This window comes from Anser cygnoides, chromosome 1, assembly GCF_040182565.1.
Source record: "Anser cygnoides isolate HZ-2024a breed goose chromosome 1, Taihu_goose_T2T_genome, whole genome shotgun sequence".
Taxonomy (NCBI): domain Eukaryota; kingdom Metazoa; phylum Chordata; class Aves; order Anseriformes; family Anatidae; genus Anser; species Anser cygnoides.
This window is the reverse complement of record NC_089873.1, coordinates 10,267,384-10,293,197: the sequence shown is the minus strand read 5'-3', so window position 1 is coordinate 10,293,197 and position 25,814 is coordinate 10,267,384. Positions and strand designations below refer to the sequence as shown.

The following is a 25,814-nucleotide window of genomic DNA, read 5'->3' as shown; positions in this document are numbered from 1 at the left end:
CACCACTTCTCTTTTTTAAAAGTAGTTAATTTTTAAAATATTTAGAAATACCCTTGAACAAATTGAAATCTGATAAGCATCTGAATTTGGATTTTTGCATGACGAGTAACATGTATTTAAAGATTTAGTAAAACGCGTATACATAGTTCAGGACTCTTGCTTTGAAAAAGAGTGTTTACTGTTCTGCCTTCAAATTCTAGTTTAATTTCTTCAAATCTGTGCAACATTAGATGATTTTTACCTCAAATATAGCAAAAGCAATTGTTGCCCCATGTATACAGATTGCAGAAACCTGATAAATATTGATTTTTTTAAGGCTGAACTTAACATGAAGTTAACTTCAATTGTATATATGAATTTCAATTTATGAATTAATTAAAAACCCAAAGCAGTGCTGAAATGCATTAAAATGATAAAAATATTTTTTCAATAATAACATGAAGTTCATGATAATTAAGTTTTATATTTGAGGTCAACAGAAACATATACTTGAAAGAATATACCGTTTACACAAAGGGAAATGGAATTTTCCTAACATATCCTTTAATACAAAACACTGTCTCTGAAATGTCATGCAGTTGTCCATTATTATACATGAATTGCTCATGAAACTGTAACAGCCATCCTGTCAGGCTCTTTCCAGCTCCAATATTACAATGGCTCCTTCTTCAGCAACACCACATTCATACCAAAAAAAAAAAATCACTCAGGATTTCCCAATCAGATAAGAGTTTCATCACAGTCTAAGTAGTCAAGCTTGATGTTCAGCTAACATTTTTATTTAATGTTTTATATAGTCACCAAAATAAATAATTGCTTCGTAAAGTAAATATTCTGAAATGCTATAAAAATAGAGCCTGACAGACACTGGATGTTTTCTACTGATTGAATGGGTACTGAGTCAGCTCCATACTTCATATTTTTTATTCCAATACTATGAAAAGCAATGAACATTGAAAGACAGATATTATTCATTGCAATCTAACTATTTAATTACTTTAAATAAACAGGTAAGACAAGGTTTTCATTTGAACTGAAGACTCATTACATTGGTGCTATTTGTAAAGGGCCCTCAGAGTAAATGAAAGTCAGGACCATACAGAGAGAACATAAGCCAATCTTTCATAACATAACAAGTAAGAGAAATCATCATATCAGTTCTATAAATAGAACGGGATACCACTGTAGTGTTGTTTGTATTTCTTTTTACCTTCTGCATCGGTTAATCCCACTCCCGACTGCTTTACTGGTTCTTGTCCATTCTGGCTCATCTTCCCTCTGTTAAAAAAACATGATCATATTGTCAATGAGACCATGAAGAGATGAGATCTAAGGAAATTATGCATCTAAACCAATGAGGTTTGGCTCAGCACAAGAAGACAAACAGGTATTAAATAAATAAATAAATAAATAATCAAACTGTAAATATATGTATGTATACATAATTTCAAGAAAATAAAGTGGACAAACTTTTTTTTCTATTGCTATTATTGACATTTGGAAAGATCACTTCAGACTTCTTTTTTTTTTTTTTTTTTGTTAAGCCTCTGTGATCCTAAAGAATGTGGCCATCAGGGGTTGTTTGCAAGCTGCCTCACACCAGCTCAGGTTTCTGCAAGCAGTCAGTATAACTCCTCTCCTCATCTCTCCTCACTTCATCCTGTTATGGCGAATGGTGAAATATATAAGGAGTCACTGAGTTGCTATTTGGTCTACAATACCATTACTTCAGGTAGTGTATGTTTGTGGTCATTATCTTATTTTAATGATTACTTTTGCATTACAGTTTAGGTTTAGCATAAGAGACAAGTTCTGAAACTTACATTAATCTTAAAATAAGGTGAGTGGAATAAAGCATGCTATTGCAGCCTCTATCTTTCTCCACTGGATGTAGAAAGAACCTGGATGAAAATCTGGATGTCTATTTTCTGGCAGTGAGTGTTAGGTAAGATGAAAGACTTTACATTTTTAAAATTCTTTCCACATGCTTGTATATGCATGTACATCCATGCATGCATGTGTGAATATACATGCATGACTATAACTACCCTCAAAAACTTTTGAGATGTTTATGTTCCTACTTGTCTTTCTCCTGACTCTGAAATGCTGTGATAGAGAATATAAGCAATTAACTTCATATACATGTTATTCCTCTGGGGTTAAAGGGCCAGTGATTCTTTGCTACCAGTGAACCAGCTTTACATTTCATGGCAGCAACAGAATGTTCACAATGAACAGAAAATGAACGTAATGTCAGTTTATAAAGCGATTTCAAACTCAATTTTAATTAAAAGTTATTCTTCTTTTGTGAGGTAATATTTTACAAAGCATATTACAAGTGTGATACAAGAATTATTAGTCCCTAGGGCTAGATTCTTCACACATTGTTCAGTTGATTTTCACTTTTGCATTGTAAATTAATATCATTTTACAGACATTTTACTGGTATAGATGGTTACACAGGACAGTGGCATAGTTTTTATCATAGATGGGAATATAAATAATTTTCAGGGATATAACACTTAGGATTTTTTTTTTTTTACAAATTCCTTCCTAAATAGACTAAAAAATTAATTTAGCTGTATTAAATGATTAATTTCCCTTGATAGTTAAAGCAATATTTAATATAGGCAAGTATTCTAATAAATTACCTCTTCAAACAATTTCCATGGTGTCATTAATTCTTTTATGACTAAAAACATTCAGACTAAAGTAGAGATTAAATTGCAGCCTCCAACTCTTTTTCTATTGATAGATCAGAAACTTAATCTAAACAGAGAGCTTACCAACAAAAGTGTTTTTATATACCAAGACACTTAAAATTGTTTAGCTTACTTAACGTTTTTCATTCAAATTGTGATCTGTGGTCTTATGGTTATGCTATATTAGTGTACAGGGTCAGAGTCCCTGAAGTCATTATCAAATCAGTGTGAACATAATGCTGACTAGAATTTCAGTCAAGCATATATTCAGATATACCATTATTTTTATCCAGACTTCAAAATAGAAACAGTTATCTGTTTTAAAACGTTCTCCCCAAAGATAATCCCAAAGGTCTCAGATGTTAAACAGTAATTTTGTCATTCATTTTCATTATATTGTCGTGTAAATAACAAAAAGTAAGCATTTGCTGTCTATGTGCTGTTTAACTTTTAGGGGGTCTGTCCAATATCAGCATACAAACAATTTACCTTAAAAATATGATAATAAAAAAAATATTGTCTAGTTCATGGAGCAGGAAATAAGAAGGCTGGATATATTTTATTTAATTTAACAAAAGTCAAGGGAACAAATACTGTAAGGGAAAAGCTGAAAGCTGTGGAAACTTTTTTTTTTTTTTTTTTAAGTAAAAGTGCAGCTGACTTCAGGCTTTATAAACACGTGAATCTGTCAGCCAGCTACTAAGAAGCTGTAGATAGTCATATTGCTAAAAAATACACAGTAAGCAATACTATTTGGATTTCAATTTTGTATAAGTGAACTAAAAACTGTTGAGCTCTGCTGCATTTTGTGTTTCTGTACACAAGGACTTTATGCATCTTTGCTTTTGTTATTAGAGATGGCTGCAAAATAATTTTCTTTTGAGCTAGACAATTCCAATTAAAAATAATCTCTTTTTTCCACTGGGAAGTATAAGTCATTTTAAGCTAAAATAACATGAGTGAAAAGTTCAGTAAAGATTAAGCAATTGGCACCCCACAGCCTCAGCTCACATTGTCCTCCTAGATTCTGAAGATGAGAAAGAAAACCTAGATTGGAGGCTATTTTCCTCATACTTAGAAACATCACTGTTGTAGAGAATGAATGGAGTCTTGGAGTCTTTTTTTTTTTTTTTTTTTAATTCAAGCCTTTTTTAGAAAGTTTAAAACATGTTGTTTATTGCAGCTTTAACTAATATGTCTAGGCTGCAAAGGAAAAGCAACAACTTGTGTCCTGGAGAAAAACATGGAACAACTATTGCAGATGCTGAAAGGACTACACTACATTGTTCAGTACAATGCATTACTACTGACTAATATTTTAAGAACAGTCAAGCTATAAAAATTCAGGCTACAAACATTAAGCTGATCAAGAGACATTATTTTTTTCTTGTAAAAGACTATAAATGAAATTGCAAAATGAACATTTATACTGCCATAGTTAAGGGGAAGAAAATCCTGGTAAAACTTAGGAGTTTACTATTTAATCATTTTATAGGATCACTATACAGATAATAGTTTGATACTACAGGCACCTCAGGGAAAAAAAAAAAAAATATCTTGAACTAAAATTTCCAACCAAGACCTTTTGAGAAATTCTGCTCAAACTCTTAAAAACTTGGGAAAAGTTCAGTTGGATCCAGTATCTGAATTTAGTTTGCACAACTAACACATACTTCAAGAAGGAGGTCAGTCTGAAAATTTAAATTAAGCATTCTCTAGCCTAGGAAAACTGCACTTTTAAAACATAACCCAAGCTCATCTCTATACACTTGCATCAAAGGCAACCTCTCCTGTGTGACAACAATAAATTTATGAGGTTTAGGTAGAGATTTGGTTGGTTAATAACAATTCAATGTTCAACAAAGCAAAAGGAAGGTACGAGCTCTGAGAATTTTACCTAGTTAACTGCTATTCTAATGCATAACTCATCTGCAGAGAAAACTGCATAAGAAGATGACTGACAAGTGAAAGTGCTACACATTCTCAAAGGACAGAGGATTCAGTATATTAAAGTATATTAAAGGAAAAGCCTTACATTCTTGGGATGGGAAACAGATTATTCTCTCCTGTGGCACTGCTGCTGCCTTCACTATCCATGCTGTATCCACTGCCAAAACTACTGGCTGATGAGCCAGTGGAGACAGAACTTTCTGCAGGTCGGTGGTTAGTAGACCTTGCTGTACAGGGTAAGAACAATGGGTTACCAAAAACCTTGTAAGATAACAGTGCCATCCACATTAAGAAAAAAATTGAATATATCAAAATGACATGCTTCAAAGGCTTTCATTTTTTACTTTACATTCCAGTGTTATGAGATCATCTGTTGCAGATGATGTTTATTTTCACATAGAACAAGGTGTTCTAAATCAAACAGTATATCACTGTAATTTTTTTCTTCAGTCATATTAATAGTTCAAATCAACGTCCTGAAGGAAAAGAAGAATGGGTTAGTTGATTAACACTTTTTTTTTTCTTTTGATTAAAGCTACAGAAAAACAGCAATTCATCCAAATTCATAGGCTGACCCTGTAAAAATGAGAGCCCCAGTGGGCCTTCCACATATTCTTCATGAAATATTAATTGCATTTGATGACTTGAGGTGAGAAAGCTGAAAGCAAATACAAGTACACCATCTATAGTCACAGAAGCTCTATGAAGAACTCCACCCCCCTTCAGACATAACACTGCAACTGCATTGTATTTCTCAACTGCTCCTACCTATCTGGATATCTCTTACTGTATACCTGAAATTTTAATGCAGATATTTTAATGGGAGTTAAACATGAACAAGTTTTCTAGTATTCAGCCTTTGGCAAGTTGAGAAATATACACACACATAAAAAAAGGACACAGTGACATTACACATAATAACTGATAAAGGAATAGCTATTCTCATATTGACTGGTGTAACTGAGAAATATTAATTGAATTTTTTGGAAATTTTATTTTTTCTCATCAACTACATCAACAATTGTCGTTTAATCGATTCCAACTGGCTCAGCATATATACTGAATATAAAATACTTTCCTGTAAAGTTATTATTGTATGAAGCCTTAGTGAACTTTTGTGTTACTTTGGTGAACTGTGAAATTCTAATGCAAACAGTTAAAAGAAATCCTTCTTTAAACAAAAAAATAATCAAGTATCTAAATGGAAATTACTTCAAATAAGAGCCAGAGCCCCAGTGGTGTCTTGCTTTAAGCTGGCAACCAAGATTATTTTTATGTTTTACTGGATGAATAATATTTTTGGTGAAGATTGCTGCATGCTACCTAATGTGGGACTAGCAAGCTGACTGTGACTTCTCAAATATAATGCAAAAACAGATTAATAATTGACACTAGAAGAGAGGAATGAAGCATTCCTCATGCCATCAGTCCTTGGGCTGAGCTGTCAGTTAAGATAGAACTCTTACTCTGCAAAGTGATTCTTCACTGCTAAACTGAGCTGTCACATTTTTTTTCTTTAAACTCTATTAACCTCATCTGTTTCAATAATGCCTACAACCACCAAAGGAATCTGTCAATCTAAATTATTTGGAGACAAAATTATTCTTTAGCTCAATTTCTTAACTTTGTACATTGATCAAAGGCTATCTTCTTGGATGTTAATACAGATTAATAAACTGTAAAATCAGTGTTATTAGCAGATACTCTCAGTATCTCATCTGGAGAAAAAGCTACTTTTTTTTTTTTTTTTTTTTTTTCTCAGCACAGACAGCTAGAGCACTGCAGAGTGTCCTGCTCAGCCAGCTGTGAGCAGCAGTTACTCCATCATTTTCAGTCTGTGGTGCTGTAAGCAAATTCCTATGAATAAGGTGTGTGGTGTGTCATGTCAGGAAACTGCTGATGGAAAATGTTGGGTAAAAGAGATTTGGGAAAAGAGAGGTCAAGCTCTCCTTTATAGTTCATTACTATTAGCTTCCATATACTCAACAACCTGTATTGAGGCTCTTTCATGTCTGCCCCAAACTAATCCATCACCTCAGTTCTCGTGATGGTTGAGTGACCTGTATGGCTTTCTGATATTTAGGGGTTTTGAGGTTATTTTTGTTTTGCTGTTTTTGTTGTTGATTTTGGTTTGTTTGTTTTTTTTTTTTTTTTTAGTCATGGTATGGCAAATATCTCATAGGTGAGGACAATCCATATAGACACAGAACTGCAAAACCCATGGAACCAAAGGCAGCATGGTGTTAGCACAAAAAAAGTGTGTCTATTCCTTCCCTTAAGCATGAATTTACTTAGTGTGGCATACATCTCAACCATAACATATGTGGCTGCAAGGGTGGTTCGCATCTGGTCTCTTATTTTTATTGACTTCATTGTAAAATCTAGTGCCTGCAGTAATTTCTTATAACTGGTGGATTTCTAAAATCTAGAATCTAGTTTAATGTGCCAAATAAGCTTGAATTAGGCATTTGTAAGTGGCTTAATTGTTGTTCTACATCCATTTATAATCAGAATATAATTATTTCTTTTGACAGAGCTGTATCCTGATGATACATTCAGTATGCCATATTTTTAGTTTCTGTACTGTTTTCCCTAATTTACATCTTTTCCTATATTGATCATTTTCTGAAATATCTCTTGGTGAGTGGGTATAATGTGCCTAAGTTTAGATTCATGACTGGATTTTGAAAATTCTAAAGTTCAATGTTCTTATTTTTTTTTTGTCTGCTTTATGAGAGTAATGAACTACCGCATCAGTTTGTGACAAGAGATGAAATCCAAAAATAGATTTAGAGCTGTTTTTGTGACAAACTCAAAATCTGGATACAGATAACTCCTCCATATTTCACGAGACACACGCGTTTTCCATATGACTATTTTTTACAGACAAATCTAAACCTTTAAGCTACTGCTGCTGGCTATATAGGATGCTTATAAGTTCTGAAGATGTGGTGATGCCTGTTGCCAGACAATATTTTGTCTGTTAGAATAACCGAAGTAAGATTACACTCAGTAAAGGCACAAGTTAGAATTTTTTCCCTGCTCTCACATGCAAAGAACTAGTTTGTATATTGGTTTCCAGTCCTACCTTTTGTCTTTAAACAAATACAAATGTCTTAGGAACTTTAATAAGAAAGGCTGAGTTCACTCTGGTATCCTTCCAGTCTTACTAGACCTGAAAAAGGTCTGTGAAGGTTTGTAAGACTCAGAGCAATCACCACCTTTCTTGGACAATTGGGTTCCTATTCACATAAAGGACAAGTAACTAAAGTGAGATTAGGGCAAGTTTACTTCTGAGTTAGAGCTTCTGCTGACAGCTGCCTGTGCCAGAAAACGCCTAAATTCTTAGTTTTTGACTTCAAAATTCTGGAGGGTGGTGTATTGGTCTCTAGGAAGTTGAATAATTTGCTATTGATTCACTACAGTATTCTGAGGCACAGAATTTGGATATTCTTTTCTGGTATCACAGTGGTGCCTGATAATACAAGGTATGCTCATGTTTCACCTAAATGTACAGCATTTATTTGAATAGGAGCTTGGACAAAGGGAACTGGCATAATTTCAAAATCAAGTATCCCAAGTATCTAGATTATGGAAGAGCTATGGTTCATTTGATTCTTTGCTTCCTCGCCCTTTGTTGTTTCAAATTATTTTCTGGTCCTCTTGCTTCTCATATGAGAAGTTTTGGCTTCTCATGTGCTTATATGCAAAGTCTTGCTGCCAGTTACACATGATGCTGAAGTAATTTCAATTTATCTGAAGATCATTACCCAGTATGATCATTTGGCTTCTTACTGGGAGAGGAGAGGTATGGTTTTCAGATATTTCTCTGTTAACTCTTTATTCATTTTGCCAGGTATTTGGTACTTTCTAAGGATTATAACTTCAGTGATGTCTGGGCTGCCCAGCCATTGGGCTGGGAAGAACATAAACAAGAAATGAAAGATTAAATCTCTAATATAGACTGCCTTCTCAGAGTGCACTGAATTTCTGTTCTTGGTGTAGCTTTGATTTCATTTTCACCTGCTAATATTATTTTAGCTGAGTTCCCCTACTGACAAGAAATTTTCTCTACTTTGAAGGTGTGTTGATGGGTAAAGATTTGATAATCAGTAGCCAGCAATGCAATGTTAACGTTACCACTGAATAATATTGTTTTACTGCCTTCTCCACAGGCTGACATGAGCAAAAATTTCAGCTCAACCATTCTAGTGAATAATATGTAAATGGTTGGAAGAGTTCTCAATTGCTTAAATAATTGTTTCTAATGCTAAAAAAGTCAATCAGAACCATATTTCTGATGTAGGTTTCCTGTTGTTGTTGTTGTTTTTTAAAAAAAATATATATTTATTATTCTTACTGCAGTATTAGTTGAATGCATGTGCTTGAATGGCAAAAAAAGATTTCTGTTTATGTTTTTGCTTCTGCTTTGGCTTATGGACCGTCAGAAAACTTTTTTATCCAGGGAAAACATGTAACTCATGCCTTAGTATAAATAATAATAATAATAATAATTAAATTCAATTTAAAAAAAAGAAAGAATGGGTGATATGATTGTACATTTTTTTTTTTTTTAGAAAAGTCTTTTTTTTACAGTAGAGAAGATGGTTTTATTAAACATAACGTAAGAGAGATAATTCACATAAGACTACAGCTATGAAGAGTCAAATCAGTCAGTAGGAAAATAGAAAGAATCCAGGGCTGTCAGACCCTGCAGCTATTCTTCTACAGTGAGTGGGCATTAAAACCAAAAGCTGAAAAATAAAAAGATTTAGAATTAAAAAATGGGACTATGCAGTTCTGTGGTTCCTGTGGATAAAAGAACAGACTCAACTTTCTCTTGGCCATTAAATTGCAGAAACTGTGTTCTCTTCCTTTCAGTTGTGTGTTTCCCTTCACAGGTATCTGTCTAGAAGCCAAAACCAAACTATCAAAACACATTGAAAGAATCCTGTTTGTAAACCAAGCAGGAGGATGGAAAATTGCTTTTGAGAAGGAGTTCAGGAATAAGTTTTGAGACTTTGCCTGTAATTGCTTGGGAAAACAAAACAAAACAAAAAAACAAACAAAAAAAAAAACAACAACAAAAAAGAGTTCTCTAAAACTTGCAGTCTTGTGAAAAGGCCTGGGTAACAAAGAAGGCTGATAGCATCATTCTGTTTCCTCAGAGTAATGCAAGTCCATGGAAGCAGGTGAAATCACAAATCTACTTTGGAAACTTATCTGCTAAACAACAGATAGCGCATGTCACACACACAGTCTTCTGACAGAAGTTTGTCTACTCTTCATTCTCAGTTGGCTTCTGTTTCAAGTACTTCAAGCTCTCGCTGCCCCCAAATGCCTGTTTACGTACTTTCAAGAAACGGTTGCTCATGCTAAAAGCAAGTACTGCTCTGGCTTGCTCTGTGAAGTTCTGCAGAATGAAATCCTTTTGTCAAGACTGCTAGCTGCATCTTTCGGGAACCGGCAACAGAGTGTGGATAAATAATGAATAATCCATCAGCAAGGGATATGCACCAGGTCAGTTCTGATAGTCAGAATTATTCCTCATACTGAACAGTATTTTATATCATGGTCTCACCTACTGCAGCCTCATTTGTGTATTAGGCACAGCTTTGACCACACACTGAGTAGTGATATTTTGTGAAATTTCAGTTCAACTATTTGCAGAGCAATTTACCATTTGAAGTGAGTAATGGTGGCAGAATAGCAGTCATCCAAAAATGTGGTGATGGTATATCTTTACCCAGCAAAGAAATTCTGATGAAATAATTTTCTTCGTTGTGCTCTGTAGGCTTAGGTTACCATCTAATAGACTTTTGAAACGGGAGTTATCAAATGAAGAATCTGAGCAATTTCCTGAAATTGCATGTCATCTTAAAATGGTGGAAGAATAAATAGCAGGAATAGCCAAAGCAAAATGTGCCAGCTTTTAGACTGAAACAAGACTCAAAAGACAGCCTCAGATTATTGCTGTCTGCAGAGAGTGAGGACGTACTGTTCTTGTTTTGGAAATGATTCTTGGAAATTGGTTATTTGCAGCAATATTAAAGCCCATTTATCTGGTAAATTAAGAGACTGGTGAAGCTAGTCATAAAACAGCTTAGGGCAGTAAATTATGTAAGTGTGAAGAAAGCATCCTAAATTACTGTTTTATAAAAATGAAAATATGGCATTGCTTATTAGAAGTGTGAAAATAGGTATAGGCCTAATGGGAGCCCGAGTAAGAAGGCATTTTAGTCCACAGTCAACCCAATCCAAAAGATTTATAGAACCTAGGAATCAATTTCCTTTCACTCTACATTGTTGCTAACACCAGTAAATAGAAGTTTAGACAGTTCATGTCAATTTATAATTTATATTCTTTATTTTTTTTACAGCTAAGTGGCTAGAAATTACACAGTGCTGGCTCGGACCTGTATCATGGATTTTAGAGTGCTACCAATACCTTGTTGGTACATATATCACATCTAATATTTGTGTAGCTTTAACCTGCTGCTACGCTGACACTCAAGTGAACTCTTGTCAAAGTTGGTTGACCAAAGAAGCCAAAAGCAGGCATGCTGCTTTTTGAGCTAAGCTGTTTCAAACTGGGGGTCTTCAAGAGGTATAATTTGATGGACTTGTCTGGATACAATTACTAAAATGCTGATACACAGTGCATTTACTTCTGCAGGAAGTCACCAGTGTCAGGTCTGATAGTAGACATCTCTCTGAACAATATAATCATTTGACACATGACTATTTGGGAAGTAGTATCCTCTTATGGTATCACAAAAAAAGCTTTTGGGTCACGGTAGAAAATGTAAAAGATTAAATGTTCTGTTTGAGATGGGAAACAGGCATTAGTTAGTATTGGAAGTTTTCAGAAAATCCTGTGATTTTAAATGTCAGAGGCTGAAAAAGTGGAAGTGTTCAGGGCCAGGCTGGATAGGATTTTGAGCAACCTGGTCTAGTGGGAGGTGTCCCTGCCCATGTCAGGGGGATTGGAACTAGGTGATCTATAAGGTCTCTTCCAACCCAAGCCATTCTATGATTCTATGAAAAACCTTTATCACATTAGGTGAACATATCTACTGAATAAAAGGTAGGAAATATAGATAGAAGTTGCTGTAGAAATGTATTGTGTGTACCACATCAAATTGTTCCCACCTCCTAGTGATAGTGGTACCAACAGGTGTGTACCAACAGGTGTGTTTGGACATTGAACTGAAATACAATGTATTTTTAATAAATCTTGAAGAATTGCTAACTAATTCAGGTCAGGAGCAAAGCAGTACTTTCCTCCTGTTTTTTTTTTTTTTGGTTGTTGTTTTGTTTTGTTTTGTTTTGTTTTTGTTTTTGTTTTTTTAATGTGTGCCAGATAGAAAAGGAGGTGCATATTAAGGCAGCTAAAAGCTCTGATCTCTTGGCATCCATCATTGTATGGATGTTCTAGCAAGAAGGTATTGACTCAGCTTCCCTCTCATGAGTGCCTGTTTGAAAGTGTAGAAAAAAATGGATATGACTACAATAACATTTGAGCTTAGCTACTTAGATATTAATTTACTGTGCTCCAACTGGTGAATGTTTTTACTTTTTACTCTGATGTTGAAGGGAAATTTCGTTGTGCATTGTCCTTCTAACTTGTCTTATTGGGAGTAATAAAAACTAAAGCATGTTGTTCACTTAAAAAAAAAAATCAACTGTCCTTGAAAAGGCCTTTTACATAAAATCAGTAAATAACTATATTTCAGATACACCTACATGCATATACCCAGAAAAAAACAATAGTTTTCATCTGAATATCTGTAACTGTTTAGTTATCTGAGGAACAGATAATTATATTTAAAACATAAGTGACCTAACAATAAATTCTACATAATGGGCAAGATCCTTCAGTGGGTTAAATTATTGACTTAGAAGGAGATGGACTATCAGTCCATCTTGAAAACTGACTCGTCTGGTGAATAAATCCTAATACTCAGCTTATGTTGAAAGGAATGCTTATTTTATGTGAATGTGTAACTGGCAGTGATTCAAATTTTTTTCACAGAAACAAATTCAAATGAACTCAAACCTAAGCACTGCTGTCTCCCTCTGGCTTGGATCCCTTGCAACTTCTACCTTCAAAGGTTTTGCTCTGAAATGTTATTGTTCCTCTCTGAAGGGTGTGAGGGGAATGTATGCAATTGGTTTCTTTGCAGATTGCATTCTTATCTCTCACAGGCAACAAGGAAATTATACTTCAGGGTTTATTTTTAATTAAATGTTGTAGTTGAATATTGGCTTTTACAAACGCACTGAACAAAGACCAATGTCTTCTGTTGTATCTTCACCTTAAGTTTAAAACAGATTGCTTAAAATACATTTTTACTGTTTAAAATAAATACAGAATATAGTATTAGTATAGTACAGAAATAGTTCAGTCCAACAAACTTAAGGTGATGCAAGGCCCATGCATTCACAAAATACTGTACGTATACTGTGGATACTGTTTTTGTTTATGATTTCCTTTTCATTTCTTATCAAACATACAATTAATAAGTAACAAAATAAATCCAATAGTTCTAGGTTCTGGTCCTAGGTTCAGAAGTAGAGAAAGATTTCTCTGAGGCATTCTAAGAATGACTGAAGGTTCTTGTTTTGTTTTGTTTTCTTCAAGTGGCAATTCAATGCAAGAGGAAAAAAAAGTACTGAGAGACTAGGTTAAAGGCAGAAATTCTTAAATTAGGTGTAGAAAGACTGATAATCATGCAACAGAGTTTTTTTTTCCTATTGACTTTGTGGAAATCTTGCTAGATTGCTATCACCTTGCATGCTTGGCCTAGAAAAAGCAAAGACCTTTTCTAAAAGATGCTGTTCTCTGATAAATTCAGAGTGCTGTATAGTAGTGCTAATAGTAATAATAATGTTGTATATTATCTGTAATTTTTTTTTTTAAGAAAGGGCTTTGAGATTTAGTGACAAAAAAATGCAAAATCATTCCTTACTAACTGGCTAAAATGACTGTTCCAATCCATAAAGACAATTCATAACGGGCTATTTTCCAGGTGCTGAGAAGGTAGGTTATGATAGGTGTGGGTAACACAGCCATGAACCATTCCTACAGAAATAAACTTGCAAACTGACTGATGGTGTCCTAATATTCATCGCTCACAACTGTCTCAACTTCTAGAGTTTCTGAATTAGAGGGAAGACTCTCTTTCCTTCACCTCCTGTTTTTCCTCCTCTTTTTTTTTTTTTTTTTTTCCAATAGCTTTGAAAGCTGGTTTGAGTGTCTTAGCACCTTTTCCATTCAAGGTTATAATCTCTCCTACTTTAACTTGAATACTCGACAAAACTGCAGTTAACTAATCTTACCTTTTGTTCCTGTTAAAATGCATTTGAGATCCATTAAACTCAAAATGGTACATATATGTGGCCTGCCTTATATGAATAAATTAGGACACACTAGTTTGGGAATTGTAAGAAGACAAACAGATCTGAAACCAAACTTATAATGTTTTTGAAGGCCACCACGGATTGTCTGTATTTGTCAGAAGGGAAAAGAAGTAAAGAAACAAAACTATCTTGTCTCCTCATAGCAACTCCAGCCTCACTAATATATTAATATTAATGTGCATTTTTATTCCCAGGAGTCTGTAAGATGCTTCTAATACTCCTATGAGCCAAATGCATATTAATACATGTCCTTTTCACAGTTTTAAAAGAAAAGATGCTTGGTAGCAAAGGTACTTGAAGCCAACAGCCTGTCTCTATCATAAATACCATATATGTGAAACATGATTCAAGCTCATATAAGGAAAAGGTTTAAGCATTGTTCCTCTCTGCCAAAAGACACTGTAGGACTGCAAGACTTTATAATAAATGTCTACAGAAGCAACACCTCAAAAGATCACAAGTTATTTAGATTTCTGTGGTATACATCCTAATAATAGGATGGACCTTTCAGTTGTGAACTAGTGTCATGATCTCCTTCAGCCTCGGCCTGAACTGAGTGTCTGGAGTTGAGCTGTAGGGAGAAGAATATGTGTGCCGCTGCACACATGCATGTTATATTTGTAACATGTGATATATGCACATATTTAAATGTTTTCAGATAAGAAAAAAAAGTTATTATTTCTAAATACAATATTTAAAATTACTCGTTAAATCAGCCCTTGTTAATTAGCCATTTCAACATCACATTAATGACTCTTTGCATTTAATATTTATCCTTTGAAATATCATGTCCTCTTTCTTTCATACATTTTCAGACAGATCCTATGGCCCATGGTGTGTGATATTGTTAACAGAAAAACCTTTGATGATTTGCATGAGATTTGAAAGGGAATACAACACAAGAGAAGATCTGGGAGTCCGGTCTGTAAGTTTATTGGGATAATCCCTCAGATTTTTTGGAAACAAGCAAAATGCTCCAGATTTCAAAAGAACACTGTCAACTTGAACCAACTGAGATTCTGGCTCTTTATTTGTGATGAGTGGTTAAGTTGATGATATGCAGCATTTAGGTTTGATGGACAGGTGTCTACAGGTAGAAAAGAATTTAAGAGTCTGACAGAAAAGTTATCAAGAGATCAAGCTATAGGTGGATCAAAACTTTCCTTTCCACTGGTGGTTTGAAAAAATAATGTTTGTTGATGGCATAACAATACTGGGAGAGAAAAAAAAAAATGTTGATGTCCCAGTTAGAATTCCAGAAACAAAAATGTGTAGTTAGGTTTTGTCACAAGGTATGTTTAATCATGCTTAAGCAGACCAATGTGGTTGCATGTTTTTTGTTAGGTAACAACATGAGCAAAGTTTTTCATCAATGATTTAAGTCCTCCAGTGGAATGGTAGTGTACACTTTTGTTGTTTTGTAATGTTTCTTAGCACAGTTTTTTTATGATAAGGAATTATGCGATGATGTAGAAAAATCAAGCAGAGTTCTTGATTTATGTTAACACAGCACTTAATGGAGGGGTAAAATAAATAATTAAATATTGTGATGAATTAGTAGACATGGCAAGAAGGATTTGGGATGTGGTTGGTTTCTTAACCATGTCTTTCTGCTCACCTCCTTCAGGCTTGACTGGTCCATCAGACATCACTTTCCTGAGGGCTAGTTGGCTTTGGTCTTTGTTGTCATTGGCTGGTGGAGGCAGATTGTCAGACTGAGTTCTTTGAATAGGGAGGACTCCTGCTATGCTGTGTCTGTGCTGCTTCCTGGCATGATTAGACTGACCGCTTTTATGTGCTGCTGTGGCAGTGTGGGTGAAATGGAAACCCAGAGTATGTATCCTCAGATGGAACCAGCTTAAATGTTATTCATGCAAACAGAAGTGTTTTTGTCTGTATTTAAATAAGTAGTGTTTTCAAACACCAAAGAGACACCACATGCACAGCATTAAAGAGTATTAAAACTGGCTGTTTCTTTTATTAATGATGGTGAAGACAAAGGAAATCATTTCCCCTTAGGATTTGAATTATACCATGGTAAGTTTATGGCATATCATAATAAATCCTGAAGACAAACACAATGAATCCACTGTCAGAGAGTTTGAATTTGCCATTAACTAAATCCTCAACAACCAGAAGCTGGTCTTATATCTCTGGAGAGCTTTGCTTTTTTATTGAAAAGTTCTAATTTATTAATCTGTTTAAAGATGTCAGATAAAACCTATCCCGACCTTTAATCAACCTATGGTACAAAAAATACAAGAAGAATTGAACTACGAAGACTGACTTAGCTCTCAACTCTGACTTTGACAACTTGTTAACAATGTCAAAAACTGATGTTGTAAATTATTTTATGTGTTTAATTGTTTTGTGTATTGTTGTTTTGCTCATCACTAATATGATATTATGTGAGAGACTAAGAAAGAAGGTTGCATTACATTTCATTTCAAAAAAAATGTTAAATATTTACAACCATGCTTCAAAAATTGATATCTTAACCATGCAGTTAAAAATATATATATTTTTTCAACTTTACATCTTTTTTTTTTTCCTCTTTAATATACGGTACTGTCCTGCTGATTAATATTCATAGTTATATCTTCTTGTTAGCGTGTCCTCCGCACTTGTTGTGTGCAACTTGCAAAGCTGGCAGCTGCATCTCTGCCGGTTTTGGTTACTTCGTTGGTCATTGTTTAGTGACATCAAAACACCACCACACAATGGAACTCTCTGTGAGTCATGCACAACTATGGAACATCATGGACCATGAGTGAAGGGAATGATGGAGAAACAGCCAGTTTCACTGCAGTCTATATAAATTAAAATAAATAAATAAATAAAAGACTTCTAAATACAAGAGAATATTGTAATTATATGTATTCACACACAGGCACACAAAGAAAGACATCGAAAAGAGTGAGCACAGTGTGCCAAGAACATTAAAAAAAATAAAAGGGAAGGACAGCAGGGAAAAAGGCAACAGATGAACATTAAGCTGCCATGCTGAGGAATTTATTTGCGTCTTTTACTTGGTTGAAGACGAAGCTGTTGGACAGCTGCTTCAGCAGCGGCGATGGCTGCCCCAGCATCTTCAAGGTGGGTTTGAGTAACGCTGGTTTTGCTTTGGCTGCGGGATGGCCCATGAGAGCGTAGATGTCCTTCAGAAGAAGATTTGGAGCTCCCTGGACTGCTGTGGGATTTCTCAATGGTGGGCACCTGCATGTCTAACAAGAAAATGGAGAAGCACAACTGCTGCATTTATTAAAAACAAACTCATTTTCTTTCTCTCAGTTTGCCTCTCTAGCTACATTCCAGAACAATCAATAAAGCTGTGCAACACCATTCAAAGTCTCAGGATATATTGTGATTAGGAAACTCTTATTAAGCATATTTTCTACTTCCTCACCATTCCCTGGCCCAGGGAACAATTCATTTGTTAATAGGTTTCCATCACCTGTTATTTATGCTTCCGGCACTGTTTCACACTGTTGGAACAATGGGGTAGCCTAAAGACTTTTCTGTTTTATGCTTCTCTAGTATGTAGAGGATAACCAGTATCCCTTACGCTGTTAATGAATTCCTATATAATGCAAGAACTTTTACCCTCTGTCCTGCCAAATAAATGCTCTAATTTGCAACACGCTCTGTAGTAACTTCTGATTTAGATATAGATCTTATATAGACACCATTTGCTAGCAAAACATTACTGAGAAATAGAAAAGAGATGGACCAAAGTCTTATCACCCTGAGCCTCTCATCTAGACTGTTTTTGTGATTGCTATTGCTTTGATATTGCTACTGGCCACCAGTACTTAGTATAAGGAAAAAAAAAAAAAAGGAAAGAAAGAAAGCAGAGATAAATTTATTGGAGCAGGAGACATTGAGATCAATTCTCCTTTTGTAAGCCCTAGTATCATTCTACTGTATCAGCTCCACTGATTTCCAATGCACGTGAAATACGCTACAGCCCATTATCATTGACTGGATATGCATATGCATTATTACAGCATAATTGTTATTCTATAAAATATTAATGTGACATTTCCAGGAGATAAAATGCCATAGAATATTTAAAGAATGTGAAAAAATAGGAAGTTAAATATGTATTGAATTTGGCCAAGGCTACCAGAAAAAAATGAAAAAGGCACAGAATTTATAGATGTGAAAAGCTCATAGAGCTTAGGTATGGCTCTTTTAATGACACAAATACTCAGTGAGCTGTCTGGCACTGATTGGTTCAAATTAGGCCTCAGCACAGGTCTCTGATAAATTAACCACAGAGAGAAATAAGTCTTTAATAAAAGTTTATGCAAACTTCATAGCAGTATCTTTATGTTTCCATGAGAACTTACAAATAGCAAAGGTTTTCCTGTCATCTGGAAAAACACTTCATATCAGGTGCACTGAGTCATTCCTACCCTTAGAGGGATCCGGGAAGATTCCATGACTTCTGCTCTTGATGACAGATGGTTTTGGAGATTGCTGGCTACTCTGTCCAGAATGAGATTTCCCATGATCAACGTTTTCACTCTGTTCTTTCAGAGGGTACCACCGAGGAGTGTTGTCAAGCTGAGAGACGCTGGATAACTCAATCAATACCTATAAATGAATCAAAGCACAATATACGGCTTGTATCTGATCTATGTATGATGGTTTACAGCAGAAGAGTCTACAGTTGTGCTACTAGAAGTTGCAATCAAATATAAACAGATAATGGCATAAAGGCTGTGTGCTATCAGATTCAGGACTCTCTGCTCATGCTCTAACCTAGCCTGATGTAAACCAGCTGTGGTTGGAAACACACATTTGTTAGCATAGTGCTGTGTCTGCACTGATACATCTCAGCACGATCTCAGTAGGGACTACTAGCTTATGCATAACTCCATACCAAGATGACTAAGGAGTAGCTTGTGAGCACTTGCTTGATAGCAAGGCAAAAGAGGGTACTAGTCATTCTACCTCTTCTATATCCTAACAGAAGAATTGGGCATAGCTATTTTCTCCTTTCTGTCAGAAAAGGGGCAAATAATTTCATATTTGTTTTAAATAAGGTCTTCAGTAGTATGAGACTGGGTCTTGTTGATTCTTTTCAAAATTCCACAAATTTGCAGAATTTGTAGGAAAAAAAAAAAAAAAAAGAATAAAAGAACAGGTATACCTTTGCACTTCCAAAAATAACAGTAAAGTGCAATAGGCCCTTTAAGCCTCACACCTCAACAGGCAGGAAAAAGGAAGACAAAATGGTAATATGGCAATTAAACTAGGAACATGCCAAAAATAAAAATAAAAAATAGCAAAAATATTGTAGCCAAAATCATCTTCTATAGGCCACTTGGATTGCTAGTAGGAGTTTTGGGAAATTTCTTTAAAAATAAATCCTAAAAAAAAAAACACCAATAAAAAACAATGGGAGCAATAAAGACCCTTCCACACTCAGTGGTTTTGTGGTAGAAAGGGCCAAGAGCTGCCCAGGGAAGTGGTTCAGTCACCATCCCTGGAGGTCTTTAAAAGACATTTAGATGTAGAGCTTAGTGATATGGTTTAGTGGATGACTTGTTAGTGGTAGGTCAGAGGTTGGACTAGGTGATCTTGGAGGTCTCTTCTAACCTAGATGATTTTGTGATTCTGTGATTCTCTAAAGTACTAAAGAGTCATCACAGTCTTGAGTGAAGGAAAGGACAAAAATAGCCTTGCATTTATCTCTAAGGTGAGAGGGTTAAAAATAATGTCAAGTAGGGAAGTTTTAGAAGTGCTAGACAAATAAAGCATGTGATTACCTCAGGGAACTATTTCTTTGGCAGTTTATTGCAAGACCTTGAATAAAAGAAAGCATCTTGAAGTTTAGAGATGGACAAGTTACTTTACATCTGTATTATGTATTTATTAACTTAATTTAATTTAATTTAATTTAATTTAAATTTTAATTTTATTTTATTTTATTTTCTACGAGGTTAGAAGCATTTTTTCTTTCCTGTTTTTCTTTCAGCTTCATATGTCATATATGTCCTGGCTTGGTCTCTCTGGTTAAGTCTAAAATTAATCTACATGGATTAACTACTTAGCATGCTTTCTCATGTGTTTTTTGTTAATGTTCTGGGGAATAACTTGCAAGACAGCATGGTGTAGTGGGTTTACGTGGCAAGGTTTTCGTAGTGGGGGACTGCAGGTGTGGCTTCTGTGAGAAGAATCCAGAAGCTGCTCTATAAGGGCCAGTTTCAGCTGGCTCCAAAGGGACCCACCGCTGCCCAGAGCTGCGCCAATACACGATGATGGTTGTGCTTCTGTGAGAGCAGATTTAAGAAAGGGGGAAAAAAAAACAAACCCAACTGCCGCACAACAGCAGCTGGGAGAGTGGGGAGTGAGAAAGTGCCTTGCAGACCTAAAGGTCAGTGCAGAAGGAGGGCAGGAGGTGCTCCAGGCACGCAGAGGAAGCTCCTCTGCGGCCTGTGGAGAGGCCCCTGGTGGAGCAGGCTGTCCCCCTGCAGCCCATGGGTCCCACACGGAGCAGATCTCCACGCTGCAGCCCGTGGAGGAGCCCCCGGTGGAGCAGGTGGATGTGGCCTGGAGGAGGCTGCGGCCCATGGAGAGCCCCCGCAGGAGCAGGCCCCGGGCCGGAGCTGCAGCCCGTGGAGAGGAGCCCACGCAGGAGCAGGGGATCTGAGGGGAGCTGCCACTCATGGGGGACCTGTGCTGGAGCAGTTTGCTCCTGACGGATGGACCCCGTGGTACGGACCTATGTTGAAGCAGTTCTTGAAGAGCTGCTGCCTATGGGAAGTCCACACAGGATCAGTTTGGGAAGGATGGCATCCCGTGGGAGGGACCCCATGTGGAGCAGGGGAAGAGAGAGACCATGAAGGAGCAGCGGAGATGAAATGTCATGGACTGACCGCAGCCCCCGTTCCCCCATTCACCTGCGCTGCTTGGGGGGAACAGGTGGAAGAGGGTGAATGGGAGGAAGGTGTTTTTACTTTTTTTTTCTCTGTTTCTCACTTCTCTAGCTTGTTAGTAACAGGCAATAAATGTCTCTAATCTCTCTACACTGAGTCTGTTTTGCCCATGATGATAATTGTTGTGATAATTTGAGCGATCTCCCTGTCCTTATCTCAACCCTTGAGCCCTTTTTATCATATTTTCTCCTCCTTTCCCTTTAAGGAAGCGGAGTGAGAGAGCAGCTGTGGTGGAGCTCAGCTGCCCACCTGGGTAAAACCACCACACATGGTTGAGGATTGTTCCTAATGGGCAATACTGTCTAGCAGCTCTATTTTGGAAATGAGAGATGTATCTTGTCAATGTGAACCATAATGTGCCATGTACCTTCTGGGGCATGCAAGTGATGCTGAATTTATTCAGTTTTTCAGCAGTCTTTGATACCCATAAGTAGCTATGCTTGTGCCTTTGTGAAAGTCCATTACAAATTCCGTAGGGCACAATTTGGATATCCCATTTTATTGAGTACCCTGGACTTCAAAATGGTCCTGAGGTACACTGGTTGGTCTTTTCCCGACATTCTTCCATGAAGTAGGGTTTTCATGTTTAAGTTTGAATAATTCAATAAATAAAATAGTTCTAGAGGTTTAAAATATTTGAAGGCAAAGTTTAAATCTTCCTGTAGAAGCAGCTGCTGGAGCATCCATTTTCTAAATGTCATAAATGACAGTGACGTAAATATTCAGTAAAACCCAGCTTTTGGAAAAATATGCTGAACCCAACAGGAATTCTGATGTGGCATGCAGGAAATAAGTAATCATGTAGCTGCTTCCTATACATTTATTTTAGTAATCGTTCAAATAGTAACACTGATTGCTCAGTTTTATAATTACACAAATGGGTACTGGAGCTGAACTGAATGCCTTTTAGCTAAATTCGAATGCAGACTAAGCAGAGGTATTCGGAGTTACTCTGTATATGAACAGTAATTTGCGCAATCGATTTTTCTGGGCTTCCATTTCTAATTATAATCCTCTTTGGTAATAACATTTTTAATTACTTATTTGACATCATACTTATTGCTGGTAACTCTGTATTATATGTCCATACGTTTGTTTGCTTTTAAAAGAGAGATCACACTGATTCCCATGATCACTCATCTATTTTTAATTACCAGGGTATTCAGGGTATTCAGGCCTTACAAGATTTCGCCTTCACTTATACTTTGGCAATGATATTACTATTTTTAGTGTTATAAAGGCGACCTTGAATCTGAAAGACCAAATAACTCACTCTTGCTGTTAATTGTGGATATGCTACCATGTGTCTTGATGGCAAAATTTAATCCTTTAATAATTTCCAAAGACTGATACCTGCTCAGCCTTCCTGTGTTATGTTAAAATCAAGGCTGGCATTTTATCAGTCACAACAAGAATCCACCATTCAGTCACATCTTGGGATCAAAAAAATAAATAGATAAATAAAATCAGTGAAGTAACATTCTGTTGAGTCCTGAGTGAATTTACCCACAGTTTACCAAGATGAAGACAGGCATCTTATATGTGTGAATGAAGGAAATTATGATCAATTGTTGTGAAGTCAGCAGTAATATTGTGCTGTAAGAGAGTTTATACCTAATGTGTTTTTACTAGTCTCATACATTGTAAGCAAACGTTGTCCAAATACCAACAAGCCATTCATCAGCTTTCTAACTGGTCAAGGGCAGAGAGAAAGAAAGAAGATACTCACTTCACCAAGGAAGTCATTTGATGAGAATCTATCATAATCCCAGACAGTCACTTCCAGTGTTTTCTTCTTCAGCTGCAATTTAAGTCATAAGAAAATTAACCCCATTGCTATCATAAACTTCAAAACAATTATGTATGGTGGTATCTTTTCATTATTTCCTCATTGTACTCTTTTTTATAGTGACAGATGGGCAGTTTCGTGACCACCACAAGAGCCAAACTGATTTTCAAAGCCCTCTTTTTGTACTTCTGCAGCTTTTCTCATTATCAAGTCTGAGTGGTCTGAACTTCAATATTTAGTTGAAGACCATTTTAAACTGAAATTTCATATGTGTTACTTAAAACACCCTATTGAAATAGCCTCACCTGTGATGATCTGGCTTTAATACCTGTACAAGTTCAGTGCAGTCAATGAGACTCTACAAATGGTCCGGACATGGACAAGTTTTACCACCAGGCAGTAATGAGAGCCATCAAAACTTATTATCTGCAGACTGTGTTAAACATGATAGCTGTGTCAAGCACCCTTCTAACAGGCTAATATAAGAAAGAAGTCTTTTTATCATAGAATCATAGAATATTCTGAGTCGGAATGGACCCACAAGGATCATCAAGTCAAACATATGGCTTCACACAGTTAAATTAAACCATAATTCTGACAGCATTGTCTAAATGCTTCCTGAACTCCAGCAGGCTTGGTGCCATGAACACTTCCCTAGGGAGCTTGTTCCAGTGTCCGACCACCCTTTCACTGAAGAACCACTTCCTAACACCCAGCCTGACCCTCTCATGTTCCAGCTCCATGCCATTCCCTCGGGTCCTATCACTGTCCCCAGAGAGAAGAGCTCAACGCCTGCCCCTCTGCTCTCCTCGTGAGGGAGCTGCAGGCCTCCATGAGCCCTCCTCTCAGCCTCCTCTGCTCTGGGCTGAACAAAGCAAGGGACGTCTGCTGGCTGCTGCTCATACATCTTCCCCTCTAGACCTTTCACCAGAGGTCTTTATACAAAAAGGTATCTTTCACCAAAGGTTTTTATATGAAAAGATATCTCAAAGCAGAGAAACTGAGGTCCAAAGCAGTTGACCTTATTAGAAAGATTGATCTGAGTGTCATCCCAGGGATCCATGGGGACAGATGAGAAGAAGAAGGTTGACTGATGGTAAGGAGAACAAGATTGATTATTGGTGTTGTATACTGGAGCAAAAGGCTAGCAGAGAGGCAACAAATAAATTAACATGACTTAACAGAGGGAAAGACAAAATCATGGGGAGTATGAGATATCTGTGGAGTCAGGCTACAAAGTTGTAAGTGAAGAATTTGTTGGACACTTCTAAGTGTTGCTAAAGAAAACAGAACACTGTTCACATACTTGAATAAAAGAGATCACAACCAGAAATCTTATTTAATAATCAAGGTCATCATCCCAACAGAAGCTGCTCTGATTATTAATTTGCTGCTTAGGAGAAAGGGACAAAAAAAGATTGAGTTGTTCAAAATCATAAGCTATAAAATTTACTGTACATTACATACACTTTCAAGAAGAGCATCATTTCCCATTTACTTCCGCTTCCCCTTGGTTTAATATAACACAGGTTCAGACAGTTTTTAATAATTTTAAATTGCCTTTAACTAATAATTTCATCTTATTATTATGTATTATAAATATCTTTTGGTCACAGCTAATTTTAGAAAAATGAATAGCTATGCAAATCCAGTTTCTTTGGAAATCATATTAATATCAGCATACCCCAGTAAACTCACACAAAAGGAAATTGTGTTACTTTTAGCATCTATGATGTACTCTTTAAGAAGGCAAAAACATGACTTGAAAACTAAGATTAAAAACCAAAAATAATAATTGAGAGCAATTCCTTAATCTTTCTTTGTTTTAATCCTACCTATTTAGGCAACGTTTAACATATTCTTCTTAAAAATACCATTCAAAAAGTAAGCAAAAAGTTGAACAAGGGAAAGGTTCTGTCTTGAATATCCTTTACAGAATATATGTAAAGGGGATTTCCTTGACTAAATAAAATTTATTTTCTTTGCTGTTCAAAGAGAGTATCAAAATTGCAATGTGAAAACTAATCTGAAAAATAAGTTGAGCAACCTGTGGTCCATGATACTTTTAGTTTCTTGGGTGATACTATTTTCTGCTAGATGCTATACTAAGTATATGCATTTTTGCCCTTAAAAACAGGAATCATATAAATACTTTTCAGAAATTCATTGTCTCAACGTTTGTTATTTTGAGAGGATATAGTTGTTAATTGTTGCAAGTTATGGCTGTGCAAGGACAGAGAGAAGAACATATAGATCCAGAGGAAAAACAAAACAAAAGAAAACACAACACAACATAACACAACAGCAATAAACAAATATGGAGCTGAAATATTTTTTTGTGGAAATGGGAAAATAGAGAAGATTTTCCAGTAACTGCAATCCTACTTTGCTAGCATTTTTTATGGTAATAAAACTGTGCTGAAAACTTGCAGTACTCTACATTTCTTTGAATTATCTATTTTAAGCCTCTTAATTTGATAAAGCTTTTATGAAATATTATGACAATGAAAAACCATCAAAACAGCTTTATTAGGCAGTAAATGAAATGAGTTTTAAAGAGGAGGAAAATTTGCTTTTCTGAAGATGTATTTATGTACTATTACTAAGGACAAAGAACACTCAATGGCTAGGATAGTTACTGGATTTGAATGTCTAGAGGTCCCTTGGTGTTGTGACTGATAATGCTAGCCCATGTAATTAAAAGGCATTACTTGAAATATTTGATGGATTCTCCTTGAGAAAGCTTATACAACTTATGACTGGAAGAAAGACATCATTTTAATGCAGTTCTTTTTTTCTCCAATGCAGAAAGTAAATTCCTATAATCAGTTTAGAAATATTTTAAAAGTTTGCAATCTCAGTCAGGATATTTGATGAGTAGAAATAAAGGTATTGTATTAGCTTATGCATTATACTCATTTATGTTTCCATTGATATTTAACATTTAAAGGTACTAATCTCCATAATGCTATGCTTCAGTATGCGGGAGGACAGAAAGACTTT

The 25,814-nt window shown here is 35.9% G+C and overlaps 1 protein-coding gene across 9 annotated transcripts in view; it reads right to left on the bottom strand.

Moving 5' to 3' along the window:
• The window catches only part of PCLO (piccolo presynaptic cytomatrix protein), a 370,143-nt gene that overhangs the window by 48,800 nt on the left and 295,529 nt on the right, over nt 1-25,814 (bottom strand). For 2 of the 9 annotated variants that reach the window (XM_048062703.2, XM_013180418.3), the window contains exons 18-23: nt 22,752-22,823; nt 18,494-18,674; nt 17,105-17,299; nt 15,694-15,876; nt 4,738-4,879; nt 1,211-1,278 (exon numbers count right to left, since the gene is read on the bottom strand). In XM_048062703.2, coding sequence (XP_047918660.2) covers nt 1,211-1,278; nt 4,738-4,879; nt 15,694-15,876; nt 17,105-17,299; nt 18,494-18,674; nt 22,752-22,823 — 841 coding nt within the window. Of the gene's footprint in view, nt 1-1,210; nt 1,279-4,737; nt 4,880-15,693; nt 15,877-16,634; nt 16,886-17,104; nt 17,300-18,493; nt 18,675-22,751; nt 22,824-25,814 lie in introns of those variants that run through there. The other 7 variants (XR_010826476.1, XR_010826477.1, XM_048062702.2 and 4 more) reach the window with 6 other exon arrangements.